Source organism: Ascaphus truei, chromosome 3 (genome assembly GCF_040206685.1).
Source record: "Ascaphus truei isolate aAscTru1 chromosome 3, aAscTru1.hap1, whole genome shotgun sequence".
Taxonomy (NCBI): Eukaryota; Metazoa; Chordata; class Amphibia; order Anura; family Ascaphidae; genus Ascaphus; species Ascaphus truei.
Window position 1 is genome coordinate 396,666,660 of NC_134485.1, and position 25,165 is coordinate 396,691,824.

The 25,165-nt window shown below is 43.5% G+C and overlaps 1 protein-coding gene across 1 annotated transcript; it reads left to right on the top strand.

The window, feature by feature from the left end:
* The first annotated feature begins 12,454 nt into the window (after positions 1-12,454).
* LOC142490790 (uncharacterized) lies at positions 12,455-24,408 on the top strand. The gene is made up of 4 exons (XM_075593211.1): positions 12,455-12,755; positions 21,214-21,519; positions 22,920-22,997; positions 23,363-24,408. Exons 2-4 carry the CDS (start codon positions 21,243-21,245, stop codon positions 24,406-24,408), a joined length of 1,401 nt encoding a protein of 466 aa, XP_075449326.1. The 5' UTR covers positions 12,455-12,755; positions 21,214-21,242.
* The last annotated feature ends 757 nt before the right edge of the window (positions 24,409-25,165 follow it).

Here is a 25,165-nt window from a genome sequence, read left to right on the forward strand (position 1 = left end):
TTATTGCCTCTATCAGTTCTTTTTTGTTATTTTTGCATTAAGTGCTTGGTTTTCCTCTTCCGTAAATTTAGGAAGTTGGCAATTGGAAAGATAGTCCCTAATTATTTCGGAAATTGTAACGGTAGGATTACTGCCTTGTGTTTTAAGATTATAAAGCTCTGTGTAGAATGAGGTAAATTCCTCTGCGATTTTTTTATCGCTATATATCGTCTCACCAAACCTGCCTTTAATTGCTGTAATCTGTGATCTCTTCTGTATGCCTCTTAGTTTGCTAGCCAAAAGTCTGTCGGCCTTATTACCCTTATCATAATATTTTTGATTGGTCCATCTTAGGGATTTTTATACATCCTCCAATTGTATCTGTTTAAGATCATCTCTAGTGGAAGTTAATGTTTTATATATTTTTTTTGAGGGATTGGTTTTATGTTGTTGTTCTAACTCTATAATCTTATCCGTTAAATCCTTAAGAGACTTCATTTTGGCCTTTTTTCTGTCGGATGCAATAGAGATAAGGGTTCCTCTGATTGATGCCTTATGGGCTTCCCACAGCACTGTAGGAGAGGCGACCGAGCCAGTATTGAGGGTGAAATACTCTACGAGTGCTGTCTTTATTTCCCTTTCAATCTCGGGGTAGTTCAGTAATGAGTCGTTAAGTTTCCAATTGATGGAACTAGATTTTACAAATGGGGTTGAGAGAGTCATTGTAATTGGGGCGTGGTCCGACCACGTAATTGGGCCTATATTCGAGACTACTGAGGCCTCTAGGATGGTTTTGGTAGCAAAAAAATAGTCTATACGAGAGTAGGTCTGGTGTGGTGAGGAGAAAAATGTGTAATCCCTCTGGCCCCGATGTTGTACTCTCCAGATATCTAACAACTAGTATTCCCCTATAATATCATTAAACTTTTTTCCGAGTTTTTGGGAGGCCATCGCATGCGGTCGGTTCGGTGGACTCGATCTGTCCTCCAAAGGATTCAAAGCCATATTGAAGTCGTTTTAATGAGATTGAATGGGGTCCCCTGACGGATTAAGATTGCGACTCCTCGCTTTTTACTGTTGAATGACGAAAAGTAACCCGTCGGGAAGGCCTTACTGAATAGCTTAGGCAGCTCCTGTGACGTGAAGTGTGTCTCCTGAAGGAATATGATATCCCCTTTGGACCTTTTCATCTCTTGGATGGCTAATCTCCTTTTTCTGATGTTATTTAGGCCCTTCACATTTAGAGATATGAAATTGATTGGAGTTAGACTAGCCATTGGGGCTATGTTTTATTATTCCTCTTAGTGTGACACCCTTCCCACTAGGGAAAGCGAGTTGGACCATCCTTTGAGTCCCCTTCTTTACGGCCCAGAGGGGCCTTCTGTCAGTGAGGTCCAGGTCGGCATGCCGGGAGAGAGGAAGAAGGAGGAGTGGGGCGGGCAGAAAAGATGGGATGAAGATCTGTTGGGACAGACAGGGGGGGGGAAGGAACAGGTCAAGAGCGTGACTTAGCCAACTTATTTACAAGCACCTATATATTTTTATCAGCCTTATCGGGAACTCTTACGGGAGCGCCAAGTCAATTACCTGCTGATTCTCCAGATTCAATCGGGGGTCTGTCCCGGTTATTTGGCGCCCGTAGTAAGCACCGGACCCCTGATGCAAGCGGGTGGCAGGGGAGGGGGGGGGGGGAAGTACTCACAGTTATGGATCCTTTGTCGTATGATAGTGAACATCGCGCCACCCTCCCACCCCCACCCCAACAAACCAACGGGAACCCCGATTACCCAAACCGGAGAGGCTCGAGAGCGATCAACCAAGCGGCCAGCCAAACAAAGCTGGAAGGAACAGGACTCCATTTTAGCCCATGCTGGACATCCCAGGACCACACTCTTCTCCTCCTATGTCGGTACAAGCGGGGGACTTCATCTGGGACGTCCTCAGTAGCTGTGCAGCTTCCAAAGGTTAGTGAGCTCGCGCTCCGGAGGGCCCAAGAGTGTAGGATGATGCGGTGGGGGGGGGGGGGGCGATTGACAGTCAGGGATCTTTTCCTGCCTGTCTGCTCAACACCTGTTCGTCGTCTGGCGTAGCGCTTCTTGCTGGTCCGGCGGCACCGTCATCAGTTTCCTCCCTCTGCATGGAGGTTTGCGGGGGATCAGCCAACCAGGAAGATGGTGGAGTCACTTAGGGAGCCATGTCTTCAGGATTTCTTATTGTGAGATATTTACCTCCATGATGTGCCGTGAGTTTAAATGGGAACCCCCAGCGATATTTAATGTAATTTTCTCGCAGGAAGGTAGTCAGGGGTTTCATTTCCCTTCTCCGGACCACTGTTATTCTGGACAGGTCACTGAAGATTTGGAGGGACGCGTTCATAAAGGCAAGTGAATGTTTACCTCGGGATGCCACAATTATTTTTTCTTTAATTGTGTAACTATGCATTCTGACGATCACATCCCGTCTTCTGTTGGGGTCCTCTGATCGTGGACCCAGCTCCCTATGGGCTCGATCCATTTCTAAATCCCTTTCCTCCAGGGCGCCGCATATCGAATTGAATAGATCCACTAGATATGTGCGGAGGTGACCAGGAAGGACCGACTCTGGGATATTACGTATGCGTAAGTTTTGTCTTCTATTCCGGTTCTCCTTGTCCTCCATTCCATCTTTTATGCGGAAAATTTCTTCTTTGAGCCTAAAGATCTCTTCCTCTGCTCCGGTTTGGCGCAGAAGGGTCTCTTCCATTTTGCCTTCCAGGCTTGCCGTCTTCTCTGTAAGCCCATTGATCTCCTGCTTGGAGGGATGCATATAACTTGGTGTGCATAGAAGCCATGAGTTCCTCCATATAGACTCTTGTGATCGGCTCTTCTGATGCCGGGATTTCCTTAGGCCGCGCTCCCTTTCCTTGCGCTGCCTGCACGCCGCCATCTTGTATTTCAGCCGGCGACTCTGGGCTCTTCTGCTGCGGGGAAAAGTATTTTGAGACCGCTTGATTTACGGGTTTCTTTAGTTGCCTGGACATTCCTCGACCGTTGTCCCAGCTAGGGATCCAAAGCTTGTTTGGAAATTTCAAGTGGAAAGGTGCGTATTTCTGCCATTATTCTAGCGAGTCCGCGGAGCTCCCTGACTACACCTCCATGTCGGATGACGTCACCGGAAGCCTCCTGCTCTGATTTTTTTAATGCCAAATCCGTGGGCTGTTAATGATGAGGGGTATAGATCTAACCCAAACTATCCAGGAAATGGATTTGAACTGTTCCATCCATTTCTTGTTGCGACAGGCACATATTTATTAAAGAGACACTGCTGACACAGTGTCACAAACTTTGTTCGACATACCTAATTTCTAATCCAGCATGTCAGGACAAGTTTAAGTAAGACATAATGACCTTTATGTATGCCAAAAACAATCTTCATGTCACACCATATCTGCGGTACCCATCCCCTTATTTAAGTGCCAGGAATATGGTCACAAATATACTGTACAGTGACAATAATGAGGTGTAACGGTTTTTCCAGGCCCACCCAATCTCACATTGGCCCCTGTGGTCTACTGACCCCATTACATGTAGTTATAGTGTGTGGTGCACCTGCTGGCTTACAGGACTCCTGAGTCTCCCGCTGGTTGGTATGGGGATATCAGCATGACAGGTATCTGAAGTAGTGTGCTTAGAGTCCTACTCACATCTGATGCAGCGCCTCCATCTCATCAGGATCTCTGCGGCCGCAGGGGGATGTATCTGATGAGGACCTCCTCTGTGGTGCCTCCTTCTGTGCAATGACACATACACAGCAAGGGTTGGGTGAATCTGGGCATCTTTATTGACATCATCATGCAGACTGCCCCTCACAGCGGAGCTCCATGTGCGATAACAGTAACTACAAAGTAAAGATGGCGACCGCAAGAAGGGAAGATCCGCGCAGTGCGGAGAATCCAAGATGGCGGACCGCGGCTGATGGAGGGAGCGCACGTGGTGTGCGTGCTACTGAGGAACAAGCTGCAGAAGGAACTTTTGCCAGCATGTTGTGGAATGGCGCTAAGGCGGTGGCCGCTCCGTTTTGGTCCTGTCTAGGACCTCGGGGTGTTACCCTGGAGGACAGTGCTGAGGATATTGTGGTTGTGTGCGGAGAAAATGGAGAATCTGCTTGCCAGACGGTGAGCTACAACCAAAAATCTACCTCAGTTGCTTATGTGAATGGCCGTGTAAATCAAGATGGCGGCTCCCACTTCCCTGGGAGACCGCGTGGGCCGAGTGCAGAGAATGCTGCAAATACACAAGTTGCAAAGAGTTGGCCGGGATTGGCGCCAAACAAAGAACCCCACCCTGCTGGGGGGTATGGCGCGAAAGCAATTGTAACGGTTTTTCCAGGCCCACCCAATCTCACATTGGCCCCTGTGGTCTACTAGCCCCATTACATGTATATATAGCGTGTGGTGCACCTGCTGGCTTACTCCCGAGTCTCCCGCTTGGATGGTATGGGGATATCAGCATGACAGGCATCTGAGGTAGTGTGCTTAGAGTCCTACTCACATCTGATGCAGCGCCTCCACCTCATCAGGATCTCTGTGGCCGCAGGGGAATGTATCTGATGAGGACCTCTTCTGTGGTGCCTCCTTCTGTGCAATGACTCCACACATACACAGCAAGGGTGAATCTGGGCATCTTTATTGACATCATCATGCAGACTGCCCCTTACAGCGGTCGTCCTAGCCGCTCATCTTTGTGTAGTACATCCTTTCAGAAGTTCTTTCCCTCCCAATGGAGTTGGGTCACCTCTCCCCTCAGGGAGATCCCCACCTGTGTCAGGTCCCTGATCACAGTGTAGATAACTACCAATTATATCTGACAGCCTTAACTGCTGCAGACCACCATCTCTGGATCATAACGGATCCCTTGATTAACACTCTCCAACCACTACAGAACCTCTGATTAACGTACTAACTTTTGGCAGTGCTGTGTCTTATATAGACTCAGAAAACAGCCACACCTCTTTTGTCACTAACAGTGGACACAGAGCATGTTACCACTCCCCTTGTGTACATATGACACCTCACCAGGGTGTGAGGGCAAACCTCCATGATTGATGCTGGCAATCCTGCATACTTAAAACCAGAGACAGAACATAAAACACAGACAGAGCTCAGTGCACATCCAATGAAACTCATGCACGGTACAGTGCCTAAATATATATGTATAAATATCTATTAAATAAAATGGTCTTTTAGTTTAACATTTTGGCCAAATTGTTGTAAGCCCTTGAGCCAACTGCACGGCAGACCACGTTTCAAGGGTCCCTAACACTTATATAAATTCTTAATAACCTGTGCAATACCAGGAAGAATGATTTATAATAAATCTGTCAATATTAGTTGCAAAGTTCTAAGTCTGATTGAAGCTTTTATTCACCTGTACATTACCAGGAAAAGTACTCTGTATTAGATTTGTCACAATCATACTGCAAGCAAGTTCCCCTGAGAGTGGGAGATGCTATGGAGTGAGCTTTTAACCATTTAAATGTGGGAGGGGGTAAGCTTCAATTAGGTAGGAGGTTGCCACCCTCCAATCAGCTAAGACTAGCTGAACAAGAATTGCAAAACATACTGGACACCTAACAAGCTCCTATTGAACCCCCAAAATAACCACAACATATATATAAGCATATGAGTGTCACAGAGGAGTGCTACTGAGCATGGCAATATATATTTAAAACCAGAGACAGAACATAGGTTATTAAGAATTTATATTAGTGTTAGGGACCCTTGAAACGTGGTCTGCCGTGCAGTTGGCTCAAGGGCTTACAACAATTTGGCCAAAATGTTAAACTAAAAGACCATTTTATTTAATAGATATTTATACACAGTGTTCGACAAACCTATACATTTGCTCGCCCCGGGCGAGTGGATTTAACCCCCGGGCGAGTAAATATTGGCCCAAGCAGCACACGTTTGGTACTAGGTGGCGAGTAGACTGTACCATGTATGAGTTTCACTGGATGTGCACTGAGCTCTTTCTGTGTTTTATGTTCTGTCTCTGGTTTTAAATATATATTGCCATGCTCAGTAGCACTCCTCTGTGACACTCATATACTTATACTTGTGGTTATTTTGGGGGTTCAATAGGAGCTTGTTAGGTGTCCAGTACAGTATGTTTTGCAATCCTGCATACTTACCAGGTTTTACTGCCAGCATGAGAAAGAACTGTATACCATTTTTATACATGGCTACAGAGGTAATAGAGAATATCCTTAAAGGCTAGATCAGTTTTTCCTGTGGTTCCTAGGGTGGCACCCACGCAAAGATGGAAACCCATCCCTATGTCAGAGTCCTCCTAGACATCCTGCTCCCAGCCACAGTCTTGTCTGTCCACAGGGTGTGCTGCTGTTTCTGTCTGCTCTGGGGTTCCACGTGAACATAGTGACTCGTCGCTCACCTAATAGTATGAAATAAAAAACTTGGTGCATAGGGAAACTGAACTATAAACTACTTGAGCTAGTGGCCACCATGGGTCACTAAAAGCCCTATAACATTGCACTGAAAAGTTATAACATCCAATTAAAGACGTCACAATATGAATATTGTAACAGGGGGACCGCGGGAGCCAGAGGAACTGCGAGGTGGGCGGGCATTCGGGCGGGGGGGGACGGACCGCGGGAGCCAGAGGAACTGCGAGGCAGACAGGCGTTCGGCGGGGGGTGGGTGGGACCGCGGGAGCCAGAGGAACTGCGAGACGGGCAAATGTTCAGGAGAGGGTACGGGGGGGACCGCGGGAATCAGAGGAACTGTGGGGCGGCCGGGCCGGAGGCAGAGGAACTGCAGGGCGGCCGGGCGGGGGACCGCGAGAGGCATGGGGAGTCAGAGGGAGTAAAGCAAGATCTCCTTTGAAAATAAATGGCGGAGCGTGATGTGCGGGCACGTACAGAGCCTGGCCACGCGCCCACAAACAACTCCTGGGAGCGCGCGAAGTAAAGTAACAATTCAGGTAGGGGGACTGTTTATTTATTTTTTTCAGCGCGAGCACAGCGTGCACTGCTTGGGCGGCCATGAGGAGGTCGCCACGGGGTGAAATCCAGTGGCTATGGGCCTGTGGGGGACTGGATTTGTCGAACACTATATATATATATATGGATTTGTCGAACACTATATATATATATATATATTCATGTGAAGAAGAGATCAGTGTATCTCGAAAGCTCGCACAAATAAAAGCATTTCGTTAGCCACAGAACGGTGTCATCTATTTATTTTTTGATTATGTATATATATATATATATATACAGTGTTCGACAAATCACCCAAAAATCTATTCGCCCAACCAAAAAATCTACTCGCCACCTAGTCCCGCCCCCAACCCCGCCCCTAGTCCCGCCCCCAACCCCGCCCCTAGTCCCGCCCCCAACCCCGCTTTAAAATAAAATATATAAATAAAATACATTAAAAAAATTCCTAGTCAGAACAACATTAATTTTTGACATAAATGTATTTATTGTATTACATTATACTACAATTAGTCCTTGTTACGTGTGTGTGTGTGTGTGTGTGTGTGTGTGTGTGTGTGTGTGTGTGTGTGTGTGTGTGTGTGTGTGTGTGTGTGTGTGTGTGTGTGTGTGTGTGTGTGTGTGTGTGTGTGTGTGTGTGTGTGTGTGTGTGTGTGTGTGTGTGTAAATGTCGATCTAGAAATAAAAGCCAGGTGTGAATGACTAGTTTCCTGAACCTCTTAACCAATGTCTGGACGTCCCCGCTTCATAATATCTAAAGCAGCAATCCCGCCTGGGATCTTACCTGATCCGCAGTCCCTCAATGTCCAGGTACCCTCATTCCCGCAATGTTATAAGTTGCAGGGGATGTGTTCCCTACCTGTCTTCTGGGTTAGGGGGGATTCCGATGTCTTCCGTGTGAAGCTTGAGTCAGATCTGGAAGACAGCAGTATAGGTTATTTCGGTGTAGTATAGGGCAGTTAAGATATATAGGGTAAATAAGAGATCCAGAGTGTGGGGGGGAGAGAGAGAGAGTGGGGAGAGAGAGTGGGGGGGAGAGAGAGAGAGAGAGTGGGGGGAGAGAGAGAGAGAGAGAGAGAGTGGGGGGAGAGAGAGAGAGAGAGAGTGGGGGAGAGAGAGAGAGAGAGAGTGGGGGGGGGGGAGAGAGAGAGAGAGTGGGGATAGAGAGAGAGAGAGAGTGGGGGTAGAGAGAGAGTGAGTGGGGGGGAGAGAGAGAGAGTGGGGGGCGAGAGAGAGAGAGAGAGCTGCGGGAGAGAGCGAGAGTGGGGGGAGAGAGAGAGTGGGGAGAGAGAGAGAGTGGGGAGAGAGAGAGAGTGGGGAGAGAGAGGAGTGGGGGGAGAGAGAGAGAGAGAGAGAGAGTGAGGGAGAGAGAGAGAGAGAGAGAGAGAGAGAGAGAGAGGAGAGAGAGAGAGAGAGGAGAGAGAGAGAGAGAGTGGGGAGAGAGAGAGTGGAGGGAGAGAGAGAGAGTGGGGGGAGAGAGAGAGCAGAGAGTGGGTGGAGGAGAGAGAGGAGAGGAGAGGGGGGGAGAGAGAGGGTAGTGGGGGGGGAGAAGAGGAGTGTGGGGAGAGAGAGAGAGGGGTGTGGGGGGAGAGAGGGTGTGGGGGGAGAGACACAGAGGGGAGAAACGGTGGGTGACACACACAGAGGGTGGGTGATACACAGAGAGAGAGAGGGTGACTGACTGGGGAGGGGGGTGACTGACTGAGGGGGGGGTGACTGATTTGGGAGGGGGCGGTGACTGATTGGGGGGGGTGACTGATTGGGGGGGGGTGACTGATTGGGGGGTACCTCTGGTGTCACACACATACACATGCTCCCATACACACATACACATGCTCCCATACACACATACACATGCTCCCATACACACATACACTTGCTCCCATACACACATACACATGCTTCCCATACACAACATACACATGCTCCCATACACACATACACTTGCTCCCATACACACATACACATGCTCCCATACACACATACACTTGCTCCAATACACACATACACATGCTCCCATACACCCATACACTTGCTCCCATACACTTGCTCCCATACACCCATACACTTGCTCCCATACACACACATACACTTGCTCCCATACACACATACACATGCTCCCATACACCCATACACTTGCTCCCATACACCCATACACTTGCTCCCATACACCCATACACTTGCTCCCATACACTTGCTCCCATACACCCATACACTTGCTCCCATACACTTGCTCCCATACACCCATACACCCATACACTTGCTCCCATACACCCATACACCCATACACTTACTCCCATACACCCATACACTTGCTCCCATACACCCATACACTTGCTCCCATACACCCATACACTTGCTCCCATACACCCATACACTTGCTCCCATACACTTGCTCCCATACACTTGCTCCCATACACCAATACACTTGCTCCCATACACCCATACACTTGCTCCCATACACTTGCTCCCATACTCCCATACACTTGCTCCCATACTCCCATACACTTGCTCCCATACACCCATACACTTGCTCCCATACACTTGCTCCCATACACCCATACACTTGCTCCCATACACTTGCTCCCATACACCCATACACTTGCTCCCATACACTTGCTCCCATACACCCATACACCCTGTGAAAGCCTAGAAATAAGATCAATAAGACAAGGGTTCAAAGTAACACATGAGTTTATCTGTACCAAGGCACAATTTGGGAGACAAGAATTCAGAAAGAACTCAAGCCTCTGAAAACATATTGCTTAGTATCACATTTTTATACATTTCAAAATGAGTAATACACCCCTTAAGGGGGCTGGCTTACAGATAAGTGATGATATGATGACATGCAAAAATATATTAGTTGATACATATATATGCTTTACATTGCTATATTCTTATCGATAATTTACCATAATGTGGGCCTCCCAACCCTGTGACATAAGGGAGTTACTGTGTTCAGCCCTGTATGTATGTTGTGGCTGTCAGATAAGAAAGAACTCAGATCAGCAGGAATGTCTAATCGCTTACGAATGCTATTTCAATTCTTGCCTGCCTTGTAGGAATTAAAAAGGGTTAGTTATATCTAGGAGCGATACTCTGCAGATTCAAACATTCACAGTTCATTCATTCATTCATGAATGAGACAAATATATATTCATATAGCAAACACTCAGAAAATGGTGGTTTAGGCCAAAATGGAGGTGATGATAGCCACTCACATTATCTCAATCTTCACAGTCCTCTCTTTTTATTCTTGAAAACATAGTCTTTTAAGGATAATTCAGAAAAAACTCAGAAGCGTTGCACTGGCCTGGAGGGCCCTAATTTGCATGGCTCCGATAGTTCTGGAAACTCACAGAGCTGCTGGCTATCATCTCAGCCAGGTTGGTCTTTCTGCCATCATCTTCATCTGTATTCCATTGAGGAGGACTGACTTTTCCTTCTGAGATTGCATCTTCCGTAGTGTCGTCTGTGATCAGTGGCATGGCCTGGGTAGAGGATGTTACACACCTTTGCAGTATGGATTTACTGCACATGACCCAGTCATACAAAACAATCAGAACTGCAAACACACAGACAAATCCATTCATCAGTTTCGCTTCTAGAAAACCAACCAACATGGTAATTCCTAACAAAACACCTCTTATCTCCACCTTTCCTTAATCTCTCCTGTATCTCTGCGATCTTCTCTACCTCATGCTCAATCTTACCACTTTGATCTCTAAATAACATAACATTGCTCTTTAACTCGGGCACACACGCTAAAATATAGTCCAGAGCCATTCTATTCTGTAGGGCCATTAATCTAATCTGTACCTGTTCTTGATTAAGTAAATTAATGAATGTAGTTGTATGATTGAGAACATCATCCAGTACATCCGTAAGTACATTGAGCCTGTCATATAGCAACTCAACTCCTACATTAGGAAATAAGCAAGCCCAAAATTGTTCTTTCCATAGACTACTTTTCAACCCCTGTGCGTTGGAAGTGGCTCTGCTATTCCTGATCCTGCCAGTGGGTCATTGTAAAGGCAGGTACAATTGTACCTAGATAGCAAGACCCTGTCCAACCACATGGTAATACTCTGTAGGCCTATTTTCCACAAATCCAATACACTCCCCTAGGTAAACTAGAATTTGTGTAAGCACCTTTTACTATCTTAATTAAACTGAAAAATTAAGGCTACATCCTCCCTGTAAATTTTTAGTTCAGGGCTGTAAATACATTTTCATACAAGTTTCATTAGTTGGTGGAGACACCTGACCCATAAATTGATTGTTGTTCCCAGTGTAATTTCCACCTACAGGAACCTCATTTACCAGTGGAATTCGGTTTAGAAAAGTTTCCTGTAAACAAATTCAAATTAACATTTCATCATTTTAAATTCGGCATTAGTGTAAGGTATCCCTACTCAAGAGGTTAAATGTAATTCTCTCTTACGTCATTGGAGGCCACTAGAGTATGGCAGGGATTCATTGTATATATTCCCTTGTGACCCATTAACCTGTGTAGCATTGTGCAAGATTGTATGATTATCTGCAAAATGATGTGACCATAAAACAATAAACATTACAAATATTTCAAAATTGATCATCCCTTATCATCATCTGGATGGTGTAGGCTGATCTTGCCTAGCGGGGCATACATCTTAAAAACACACTCTAAAGCATAAAAATAATATGGAGTCCTGAAAAAACAAATTGTTCATTTAAGTCCGGGCCTTGATAATATTGAGTTCAGAAAAGCAAATTGTTCGTTTAAGACCGGGCCTTGCCTGAAGTCTTAATTCCTCGGTGGTTAAATGTTCTAGGATTATTGTGCCTAGATACACTAACAGTTGGTAAAAAAACGCTGGCTTGATGATTCTTTGTCTTTGTTAGCTGTTTACGGTGGTGCCGGCACTTTTTTCTTGCGATGATGCTGCTTTGTATCCTTGGTAGACTGTATAAGCTGCACCTAAGTTTGGAGAGACTTAAACATTTCATTAATAAAAGCACAAGGAGAGTGCTTTTAACCACTATAATTTAGTATCAGCTCAAATTTTCTTTTGTTTTTCACCACTATCTTGGCATCCGCGTATAAAATAAACACAAAAATACCTTGCTCACCAACTTACAAAAGAAAGAAATCAACGGTGCATAGGAAAGTATCGTAAGAGAACACTGATAAGTGACAAGGGGTTGTTACTAAAAGTCCCTAAAGCTTGCACTCATTGTAAACTGTAAAATATACATAAAGTACCAGTTAAATAACTAATACCACTAATATCAAATTTATTACAGACCAAATGGGAAATATCCACATAAACTTAACTTTAACACAACTAAAACGTATACAACTTTTTTACAAGTTAAAAACTTAAGAAATGCATAAAATGACAACTAATAAATCATAAATAAAAGAGTCCCCATGTGAACGAAACGGACAGTATACGGTAAACAAAAAATGCTAATATGAACACAAAGCCCTATCAGAACATTAGGGGCCAGTGACCATAATATACTAACAATGCTAATTAGCTTCACCACAAAACACTGCATAGTAGCAGCTCATCACATTAATTCTTAGTTCCCAAACAGGCTCAAAATAAAGCTATCCAATAGTTATGCTGGAAAATGTAAAGAGGAGGGGTATATCCCTCTCTACATGAATATTCATGAAATAACATGTTGCTATGTGTAGCAATGAGTAGACAGCACCAAAACACAACACAATATGAATGGAGTCATATCGGCAAGAAATATTCAAGGATAAATAACAAAACAACACACATAAGGTAATGTTGCAATTAACAAAATAGGCAGAGTCCGCATATAGACAGGTGTGTAATGGAAAATCATATAAATTATCCTCTCTTTTGTTCATATGCAAATCCTATGACATGTGAACAACATACGACAAAGGATGATGGTATTTAAAACTTCAGCAGCTTGAGATTTAAATATATATATATATATATCATGAATTTGACAATAGCTACTGCTTTAAAAAAATAAATTCTAGATAGCCTACAGTTGCATTCTTTAAAATGAGAGGCTATAGATCAGGGTTCAAATTAAGACACCTTTTGGAGGGAAAGGAGAGGTAATGGTTAAAAGTTATAAAAATACATCACATATGCAGTTAACTTTATAGGAAAAATTATTTCATATCTGATTTTATGCTTACTCGTTTATATTGTACGCTTTGTGAAGTACTGAGTATACTTTTGACACTATTCAAATACGGAAATACATATTAAATATTATTGTATTGTTAATGAAACAATTATAACAAATAGCGTTAAAAAACATCTCCTAATTAGAACAAATAGAATTGAAATGTGTTTACTGGTTTCTGCGTAGAGGTAATTTGGATACTGCATGTGGGGATTATAACCCCTTCTTGTAATAATTCCTACATAATGGGAGCTATGCCATCTAAAGCATTTCATAAACTATGAGGTATTTATTCTAAAATAGATTCAAAAAACAGAAAGCACAATAAATAAGCATAATTTCACATTTCTCTGATACAGAGCAAAATGAACTTTACAAAAAATAAGATAAAAACCCAAAACAGACCTGTTTGATCCTGCAAACTCAGTCCCAAAAATAAATAAATTACAATATCATTCTCTTTCCCCATACTATAACTTAGCTGCTTTTAAACAATTCTTTTTTTTCTTTCTCTCAGCTTCTAGTTAACTTTTCATGCCTGGAACGTGGTCTTTGTACATTCCTTAAGCTGGAGGAGGGGGGCCAGCCCACTTGGCTGCTTTTAACCTTCCCTCTTTTAAATGACTACTGTTCAAAAATCAGACGAACAGTGTATTTAAGAAAACAAACCGTTAGTTTCCTAATATAAGTTTGAACAGAAAAACCTTGATAACACAAAAACAAACACAAAACCATCTCTGCAACTCTTCCTATAAAACATAAATCTTATTGTTTTATTTACTATACATTTATAATTCCTTATCTTTCTTACACACACCCACACAGACACATACACACTGTTCTCTGAGTTTATCTTCCATCAACATTCATTCTTCTTTCTACAAAACTCCAACATGATCTTAATCTTGTGGGCCAGAGTAAAACTTAATAAAGCTTCCTTACTCCATAAGATCAGACTCTTTCTTTTTGTTTAAAGGTAAAAATAAACATTTACTTTTTAAAACTTTGCTTTATAGATATACCTTTCTTTTAGTCCTGACTCCTCTAAATCAGCACATAAAATTTAAATTTAAAACTTCATTTAAATATTGTAACACAGTATTTCCTACGCCCAGGAACAAACATGTGCTACTGTGATAAAAATACAAATTCATATTTGAGTCAGGGTGAAATGACTTATTTTTACAACTGCCAAATTTTCATTCTCTTTTAAAATATTACACTAACAGACTTTAACATACAATACTTCCTAGGTTTATTTTAAATGCTACTGTCATGCCTTGTAAATGGCAGCAGGCTTAATACACTTTGACAAAAGGGTTTAAACTTAAATGACCCTTTTACAAGAGATTATTTGTTATTTTTATGATTAGTACAACAAGTGACAATGTGAAGCGCTATGTACACTAATGGCGCTATATGAATAAAGACATTCATACATACATACATTAACTATCAGAGTGGCATACAAACACTTTACTCCATGACATGTATATTATTATGCCATCAAACTAGTTTCTATGAGCTTTCTAAGATAAAAACAAACAAAAAACATTTAAAGAGGATGTCCTCTTTTTCTTCCATGCAGTATTAATGCATTCATTCCTAAAAAACTACTTTAAGATTCTTAAATTCAAGCCATTTCTTCCTAGGTTACTAATTAACTTCCATGTCTCACAGACATGCAACTCCTTTTCAGTGAAAAAGGGTGAGAAAAGGGGGAAGAGGAAAAGGGGATCAGAAAAAAGGGGGGTCCACTAATGCTACAGTTATTTTTAAAACCGAGCCTGATATGTTTCACTTTCCTTCTTATTCAATATATTCTGCGTCACTAAATATCCATTTTTAAAACATTTTATTGCCATAAAGTCCACACATAATTTCAAGGGACGTACCCTGCGCCGGCGACTGAGAATGTAGGTTCCCCATAATTCTCCTCTATTACACGATCAACGCCAGTCGATCGTGTACCAATAAGGTGCCCACTACTTGGTAGAATATAGAGCTAAGGAGCAGTGGTCTTAAAAAAATAAAATAGTCACCTGTTGCTCCTTAACAAAATCTTCTCTTTACAAGTTTTTTGAGACTTACCACCTTATTATCTGATCCATCCCCGATCAACGCCAGTCGATCGGGTTCCAATAAGGTGCCCCAACCCTTGGTATAATATAAGTAGAATATAGAGTTAAGGAACAGTGGCCTTAAAAATAGTTTCCTGCTGTTCCTTAACAATAGTTCTCTCCCCAAGTTCTAGGAGACTTAACACCTTATTAATTATTATACCTTCCGGGCCCTTACTTGGCCCTGCCGTTTAGCGGCACACGGTATAACCTGAGTTTATGGCAATAATACAAAAACAACAATAACAATACCTGATCAGTATAATATTGATAAACTCACGTGATACAGGGTGTCCCGTCACTCAGGTAGGTTGCCCATAAAGAACAAACTGTCTACAGATTACTCAAACTTTAATCTAACGGCTTTTTTTGTTAAAAAGGATAAAGCCATACCTTATTCCAAGTGTGCACGTTTGAGTAATGTAGGCAGCTGCTCCGTCTGGGTTTCCTGGTCCCGAGATATTGGGTCCCTATTCGGGCATCATCTGTGAAAGCCTAGAAATAAGATCAATAAGACAAGGGTTCAAAGTAACACATGAGTTTATCTGTACCAAGGCACAATTTGGGAGACAAGAATTCAGAAAGAACTCAAGCATCTGAAAACATATTGCTTAGTATCACATTTTTATACATTTCAAAATGAGTAATACACCCCTTAAGGGGGCTGGCTTACAGATAAGTGATGATATGATGACATGCAAAAATATATTAGTTGATACATATATATGCTTTACATTGCTATATTCTTATCGATAATTTACCATAATGTGGGCCTCCCAACCCTGTGACATAAGGGAGTTACTGTGTTCAGCCCTGTATGTATGTTGTGGCTGTCAGATAAGAAAGAACTCAGATCAGCAGGAATGTCTAATCGCTTACGAATGCTATTTCAATTCTTGCCTGCCTTGTAGGAATTAAAAAGGGTTAGTTATATCTAGGAGCGATACTCTGCAGATTCAAACATTCACAGTTCATTCATTCATTCATGAATGAGACAAATATATATTCATATAGCAAACACTCAGAAAATGGTGGTTTAGGCCAAAATGGAGGTGATGATAGCCACTCACATTATCTCAATCTTCACAACCCATACACCCATACACTTGCTCCCATACACCCATACACTTGCTCCCATACACCCATACACTTGCTCCCATACACCCATACACTTGCTCCCATACACCCATACACTTGCTCCCATACACCCATACACTTACTCCCATACACCCATACACTTGCTCCATACACTTGCTCCCATACACACACGGGGGGGGGGATAAGGAAAGGTCGCGACCAGCACCACCACGCTCCTCCCCCACCCACCCGCGCCCATCTCCCGCTTGTGGGGGGGGCAGGCCGACAACCCACCCCCCATACCTCACGCGGGCGTATTGGAAGCTTTGGGGAGGCAGGGTGGGTGGGAGGCACGTGACGAGGTATCCCCCAGCGGGCGCCCCAGGGGACAGTCAGCCCCGCAGTGGCCACCACTGCCCTGCTCCCCTCGCCGGCATGTCTTCACAGTGTGCGGCCAAGCAGCTTTGCAGGCTGCTTCTTCCCCCCAGCCCGCGGCGGCATGAAGTTAGTTTGCGGGGAGGCGGCAGGATAGGTGGGAGTCACGTGGTGAGGGCCGAGGGCCGCCCCCCCGCACGCCAACCGGGCGGCAGCAGTGGGGACCTCCCGCCCCGGGCAGCGATCGGTGGATCGAGGGGGAAGGGGACAGGAGCAGGGGACAGGAGGAGGGGAAGGGGACAGGAGCAGGGGACAGGAGCAGGGGACAGGAGGAGGGGACAGGAGGAGGGGAAGGGAACAGGAGCAGGGGACGGGGACAGGAGCAGGGGACAGGAGGAGGGGAAGGGGACAAGAGGAGGGGAAGAGGACAGGAGCAGGGGACAGGAGAGCTGCCGCTGTGGGGAGTAGGGAGCCATGTGGGGACCAGGGGGATCGCAGGGAAGGAGCAGAGGGGCCGCAGCATGGCGAGTACTTACTCTTGATGTCCGGGCAGAAAGAATGGCCGCTCGTTGGGGGCGGGCTCATATAGAGCCTGGCCGCGCGCCCACAAAGCCTGGGAGCGCGCGCCAATCAGCAGTCAGGTAGGGGGAGTTTTTTTATTTTTTTTTTTTTTCAGCGCGAGCAGGGGAAATTTGAGCGCGAACAGGGGAAATTTGAGCGCGAACGGGGGAAATTTGAAAAAAAAAACACGTGTGCTGCTTGGGCCAATATTTACTCGCCCGGGGGTTAAATCCACACGCCCCGGGCGTGTAAATGTATAGGATTGTCGAACACTGTATATATATAATCAAAAAATAAATAGATGATACCGTTCTGTGGCTAACGAAATGCTTTTATTTGTGCGAGCTTTCGAGATACACTGATCTCTTCTTCCGGCGATGTTACAATGAATGAATGAAGCAAGAAAAAGCATTCCAAGAGACACTGTTTTTTAGTATACCTTTTGCTTGCTTCATTCATTGTAACATCGCCGGAAGAAGAGATCAGTGTATCTCGAAAGCTCGCACAAATAAAAGCATTTCGTTAGCCACAGAACGGTATCATCTATTTATTTTTTGATTATTGAAGCTCGGCTAACATGGTACTGATACCTCTACATGTATATATATATATATATATATATATATATATATATATATATATATATATATATATATACTTATATTCAGATTTCATTGAAGAGGTTCCATTTTGTTTTCCTTTATTCTTTTAATACGTTATTATGTTATCATTCATTATGAATGATCTATAGTTGTTCCTTTATTTTATATGTTTGTGACACATGTGATTGATCCTTTTATCCACAAGGGGTGGATAGTATTATGGTTTAGCCTATCCAATAGCCTCTCTTGCATTCCCAGTAAAATCAACCCCACACTGATGAGACCCATCAAGGTCGAAACAGCTGTCTGTGGGTGGTTTTCTGGGTATGCACCTTAACCCTGGCTGTGCTCAAAGCTGTGACCACGCAGCAAGCTTAAGCCTATAGGGAACCATGTTAAAAATGGTTATTGAGGAAAAAAGTGACACTGTGTGCTCATTTGCATGTCATTTCCCAGAATCCCTTGCTGCAGTGGAAGTGCTGTATGCTGGGTGATGATGGGGAAAGGCGGGGTTGCAGACCTGCCTAAGACATGCAGATGAGCATACAGCTATATTTGCTTTCCTGTGGAGGGTTTTTGTCACTTTTTTTACTCACCATAACTTAACTCAGTATTATGGTTTAGCCTATCCCATAGCCTCTCTTGCATTCCCAGTAAAATCAACCCCACACTGATGAGACCCATCAAGGTCGAAACAGCTGTCTGTGGGTGGTTTTCTGGGTATGCACCTTAACCCTGGCTGTGCTCAAAGCTGTGACCATGCAGCAAGCTTAAGCCTATAGGGAACCATGTTAAAATGGTTATTGAGGCAAAAAGTGACACTGTGTGCTCATTTGCATGTCATTTCCCAGAATCCCTTGCTGCAGTGGAAGTGCTGTATGCTGGGTGATGATGGGGAAAGGCGGGGTTGCAGACCTGCCTAAGACATGCAGATGAGCATACAGCTATATTTGCATATTTGCTTTCCTGTGGAGGGGTTTTGTCACTTTTTTTACTCACCATAACTTAACTCAGTATTATATATATATGTGAGTGTGTGTATGTATGTATGTATGTATGTATGTATGTATGTATGTATGTATGTATGTATGTATGTATGTATGTATGTATGTATGTATGTATGTATGTATGTATGTGTGTTTTCAAATAAATAAATCTTATAATAATTTTTTTAAATAACATTGTACATACATACACACACACACACACACATACATACATACACACACACACATACATACACACATTTTCAGCGGCGGTAGCAGTGCAAATGCTTTCTTTTTTTCATCTTCTCCCTGTCAGCCGGTTCCACTCTCCCTGCTGTGCGCATGCGCGGTGATATTATAGAAAGGCTGACTAACGTCAGCCAACAATAAATGCCGCGCGCACAGCGCAGCAAGCGCAGGCACTATAGAACGGGCCTTACTGGGAGATAGCCACAGTATTTCACCAGGCAAGTGTTCCAATACTGGTGGCTGCATCTGTACCTGTCCATTCTCTGTTGAGAGTTTGATTAATACATGTTGATACATATCATCCTTAAACTCAGATGCACTGATACTTGAGACTTTGGGCCTCATGCAGTAAGCGTCGATTATGTGAAATCGGCAATCTTACCGATTAGTCATGTTATTGGCGATTTTTCCTCTCCGTATGCAGTAAGTGCCGAATACATTCAAAATCAACCCGAAAACAAATCCGCCCACTCTCACGATGATTAGCCGATCACACACAGGTGTATCGGCGTGCGTGGCGGGGTGCTGTTAGGTTGCCCAATCACAAATCTTGTTGAATCAGGCGAAACAAGCATGTATTGGATAGCGCGCCATATTTAAAGGCAACGTGTACTGCTAATCATTCTCTGTGTTGTTGGGAGTGAGAGAGAGAGAGACGCACAGAGCTGGCTGATTGAAGATTTGCATATTGACTGAGAGACTTGTTGTGTATTGGGTGAGCTTTGTCCATTGTTGTTTTGTTTACATCTTTGTCTTGTTTTATATGTGGAAGTGTTTCGTGTGATTGGCTGTACATTTCTTGTCTGTTTTTTGTGAGTGCTGGAAGTATGCCCGCAAAGCGTGGGAAGAGTGATGCTGGTGGGAGTGGGAGTGCTACTCGTGCGAGTACGCGTTGGAGTGAACGTACTGTTCAGGGGAGTGATGTTGCTGGTGCACCGAGTGGTGTTGCTGGGAGTGTGAGTGCTGTTGCTGGGAGTGTGAGTGCTGTTGCTGGGAGTGTGAGTGCTGTTGCTGGGAGTTGGAGTGCTGTTGCTGGGAGTGGGAGTGCTGTTGCTGGGAGTGGGAGTGCTGGTGCTGGGAGTGGGAGTGCTGGTGCTAGGAGTGGGAGTGCTGGTGCTAGGAGTGGGAGTGCTGGTGCTGTGAGTGCTGCTGGTGGCGCAGTTGCTGATGGGGTGGATGGTGGTGGCGTGCTTGCTGGTGGGCAGCTTTTGGAGGCTCTTCCATTGGAAGAAGGAGAGTCCAGTCAGCACCAGCCAAGCTCTGACCCTAAACCTGCTCGGTAGAAACGTGTGGAGAAGCCACGTAATCCTCGCTTCAATGACCAGGAAAATACAGCTCTTGTCACTGGCATTCTGGAGCACTATGACAGTATATATGGACATTTACTAGGTAAGTGTACCTTTACATTTATTATTCAAATACATGTGATCCTAGGTCATCTGAGTTTTGTTCATATGCAAATATGGGTTCAGAATATCTTTCTATGTTAATTAGTCTGGAAACACAGCTTTTTATCATGCCTTACAAGGACAACTAAACACAGGCGGTCAATTTGCCATAACTGCATACAATATGAATGCAACCTTGCTTACATGTACAGCAGCGGCAGCTCTTATTCGAGCAAATGCCGCTGGCTGAATGAGGCTGGGAAGCGGGTAGCCGCGGCGCGTGGCGGCGCACTGTGACGTCACGGTCACAAGCGCGCCCGGCTTCCCCGTCTTCCCCGGCTTCCCCAGGCTTCCCCGACACCCCTGGAGTTCAAATCTAGGTAAGCGGGGGTGCGGGGAAGCAGAGGGGCAGAGTAGAAGCCGGGTTCGGGGTGTCTTTGGGGGGGTAATTGCGCGCGATGTGGAGGGGGGGTGCGTGGGGGAAACGCGGCGGCGCGCGTTTCTGACTGGCGGCAGCTGGGGTAGATCCCGGCATGCCGCCGGCATTTACTTTAATAAAGTATGTCGCTACTGTATAGGTTTAGTAGTGAATGCTCATGTGCTTCACATATTACACCTAAAACAGCATGTTTGCTATCTCTTGGAACAGCTAGCAGTGTAGGAAACTGGTGCTTCTATTATTATTAATTTACCTCATATATTTTATATGTTTTTCAAGGGCGGACAAGTTCATCAAGCAGAAAAGAAATGTGGGACACAATAGTCATTGGTGTCAATGCGTGTGGGAATCATGTGAGGGACAAGCGGAATTGTCACAAGAGATTTGATGATATTAGGTCCAAATTGAAAAAGAAAATACAACAGCAACGCGTGCATGCTACTGGCACTGGAGGTGGGCCGACACCAGAACGTCTCATATTAACTCCATTGGAGGAGCTGCTTCGGGCAAAATTACTTCCCGTCGTCGTGGAAGGCTTACCTGGTGACCGGGATATTGGAATTTATCCCTCACAATTTCCACCAGGTGAGAAATATTACTGTACTAGGCGTGTCGTTGCTTACAGTTATTTTGCATATTTACACTGCTTTTTATACTGTCTTCACAATATAAGCATACCTGCATCTATATATGTATATGTCTGATTCTGTATATATATATATATCAAAATAGATATATATGTTGTAGTCCTACTAAAAGCAGTAACTAATATAGCACGTGCCATTGCGTGCTCATTTACATGTGAATTCCCAAAATGCATTGCTGCAGTGGAAGCAATTGATGGTGGGCGAAGATGGGGAACAACAGGGTAGTACACATGTGTAACACATGCTAATGAGAAATTATTACTAGCTACAGGTACAGAACATAAATATGTACTGTATAATATTATTGTGTATTTTATTTATTTTACTCCGACAAACATGACATTACTGCCTATTGTAAGCATGCATCAAATATATTGCATGCAACGGCCTACAAACATCACTTGCACTAACACATCTATAGTTGTTTATGAAAAGGTCCATTTTTGCTTTAACTCATATACAGACAGCATAATGAGGCAAACGTATCATATGTTATGTCATTGTTTTCATAACTTAAAAACTGCACACGACTATTTAGCTCATCTACCATTGTGTTAAAGCAGCTGCAATTAATATCTCATCACAACATACACTTCAACAGAGGGGGTGGGGTTCAGCACACACACTAATTACAGGCTCATTTTAGGGTCAACTTAGTTCACACCATTTTCACCTGTTTCAAGTAATTGAAAGGTGTGGCTGATTAGGCTTTTTGGGGAAGGGAATACCGTTCTTACAGCCTGACTAGCACAACTGAAGTTAATCACACTCATTTGAAAGCTTCACTTTAGCTACTAAATGCCCCAACAACTCATTACTTATCAAAGCGTACGTCACACATTAGTTCACTCATATCTATAGTTGAACTACTATCAACGACACATTATCACACACTGCATGTGTTGTCTTGTTGAGTCACAGCCACATTCAGGTGTGCCACATCTTCTATTAATGTACCACACATATCCTCTACCAAAAACAACACTTTTTGCAATATGACCACCTTCATGATAACCATTGTGAATGGTCATCTCATGATAGTTATGTACATTATGATACTGATATCACTACACAACATATGATTTTTATGTTCAAATTTAATCTATTTATCCTCACGCATTACTGCAGAAACATAGTATGTTTTATGTTAGGGAACTCAAAAGTTCTAAGTACACAGGCATGTACATTGTTATTACAACTATTTATGTTCACTTTCACACACACATTTTGGGTTAAGGAAATGATGCTGTTAGGTACTCATAAATACAGAACATACAATAACTGTTTGTTCAATATTTACACATGTAAATGTAAAACTTATGTTATTGTTATATATAGTTGCCCCTGAAGGACATGTGTCACCTGAGACGGAACAAGTGTCTTCACCTGGGTCAGCCAGCTCAACACACCTAGAAGGTGAGTGTATCAGTTGGTGGCCATATAATATGTGCTCTTCTATATGTTATGTTGTCATGTTCATTATTTGTTTTGCACATGTTCTTTAAATAGGATTCCTTAGTGTATGTGAAAATGAAGTGTAAGGCAACATGTATTGTGTTAGTGATGTTAACTATCATGTAGGAGTTGTGAGTTTACAGCAAGTTTTCATTCACTCATATTTCATACTGAGTCCAAACATTATTCTTAAGTCAAGGTAGTTTTTAATGTGAGGTTATAAAACGTATGGAAACATGTTAGTTGTTACTTATGACACAGTAGAATTACATAGTAACACAGCAGAGATTAACATGCCATTTAATAATGTGTACATTTATTTGTAGAACATGATGATGAGGATTATGATGATGATGATGATGATGATGATGCCGCCATAGACACACAAATACAAGCAAGTGACCATGAAGAGGTTCCAATTGAAACTGTTTTACCGCCAAATCGTCCAGCAAATACCACATACGATGCAATTGTAGCTTCTGAGGGAAAAATTGTGGAAGCAGAAAATCGTCGCCATTCTGACCTGATGACAGTGCTGGAAAGGATGATTGCACTGCAGGAAGAAACAGTTTCACAATTGGCACATCTCCACAGAGTCTTCATTGAAGTGCCTAAACAGTTGCAAAAAATCAACACCTCATTCGAAGCATTAGTTGTTCAGCAAACACAAGCTAATTACTTGAGAATGACTAATGTACCACAATTCAACTTGAGCACCTCACAGGCAGGATCTGTTCATGCGGGTCAGTTTTCACCACATGCTTCTGATCTTCATTCACCAGGTCCGAATGTTACCGGTCAAGTAGCAGACATTGCTGTGCAGGTTCCTGACGACATCCTACCGCTGCCATCTGTACAAAATCAGCAGCTGACACCTACAAAGGAGGCCACAAAAACAAAACACAAGCAGTTACTACTGACCAGTTTTTGGTCAAAAACAACAAAAGACACACATGAAACAGACCAACCATCACTTGTGCAGTGTCTACCAACTTGCTCACATGTGTCAGTGGGCACAAGCCCTGTCGGTGAGTCACTGGCCACAAGCCCTGTCCGTGAACAGTCACTACCCAAAAGCCCTGTAGGTGAGTCACTGCCCAAAAGCCCTGTAGGTGAGTCACTGCCCAAAAGCCCTGTAGGTGAATCACTGCCCAAAAGCCCTGTAGGTGAATCACTGCCCAAAAGCCCTGTAGGTGAATCACTGCCCAAAAGCCCTGTAGGTGAGTCACTGGCCACAAGCCCTGCCCGTGAAGTGCCAGAGGCCACTCAAAGTGGCTCTGTTGTGGCTAAAGTTGTTGGCAAACGAAAAAGGAAAATTCAAGAGACAACAAGCAGGCCTGTTACTCGCTCTCAAAAGGAACAAAAAAAATAAATTTTATAATTCACAAAATATGTCTTTGGCCTTGTTTTGTTGACTTCAGATTATTTAAGTAATATTGTATGTATGCTGAAGACTGTGTTGTTTCCAAACTTTCAAGTACGTTCTTGTACACGTGAAGTTTTGGAAATGTTAACACTCGTAATTAATGAATAGTGTTATAAATATTTATGTATTAATCGTCTGTTCAGTAATGGTCCACCAGGAGCCAGTTGCTAAGTTTAGAGAAGCTGCCATTGACTTTGCAGCAGAACATTGCATTTGGGTGTGTTACTTGATGTAATCATTGCATGTGCATATTATTCACATGCAATTATAAAAGCACCTATTTAACTGCAAACATCTTTCTTGTACGTGTACAGCAGGATTTTGTGTTAAATATTACTTACCTTTGCTGGCCATTGTAATGTTGTCCTTTAATCATTTATGTGTTCTTGTTTCAAGAACATCTCTGAATTTATACTAATATATATGTAGTATGTATGGATATATGCACACACACACACACACACACACACACACACACACACACACACACACACACACACACACACACACACACACACACACACACACACACACACACACACACACACACACACACACACACTGTGTGTGTGTGTGTGTGTGTGTGTGTGTGTGTGTGTGTGTGTGTGTGTGTGTGTGTGTGTGTGTGTGTGTGTGTGTGTGTGTGTGTGTGTGTGTGTGTGTGTGTGTGTGTGTGTGTATGTATATATAGTACTATCTAAAC

Excerpts from the sequence above, each read along its gene's own strand:
- LOC142490790 (XM_075593211.1), top strand. The coding sequence starts at position 21,243 with ATGTGGGACACAATAGTCATTGGTGTCAATGCGTGTGGGAATCATGTG. Across the intron at positions 21,520-22,919 it reads TCCCTCACAATTTCCACCAG|TTGCCCCTGAAGGACATGTG; the intron begins GTGAGAAATATT and ends TGTTATATATAG. Across the intron at positions 22,998-23,362 it reads CAGCTCAACACACCTAGAAG|AACATGATGATGAGGATTAT; the intron begins GTGAGTGTATCA and ends ATTTATTTGTAG.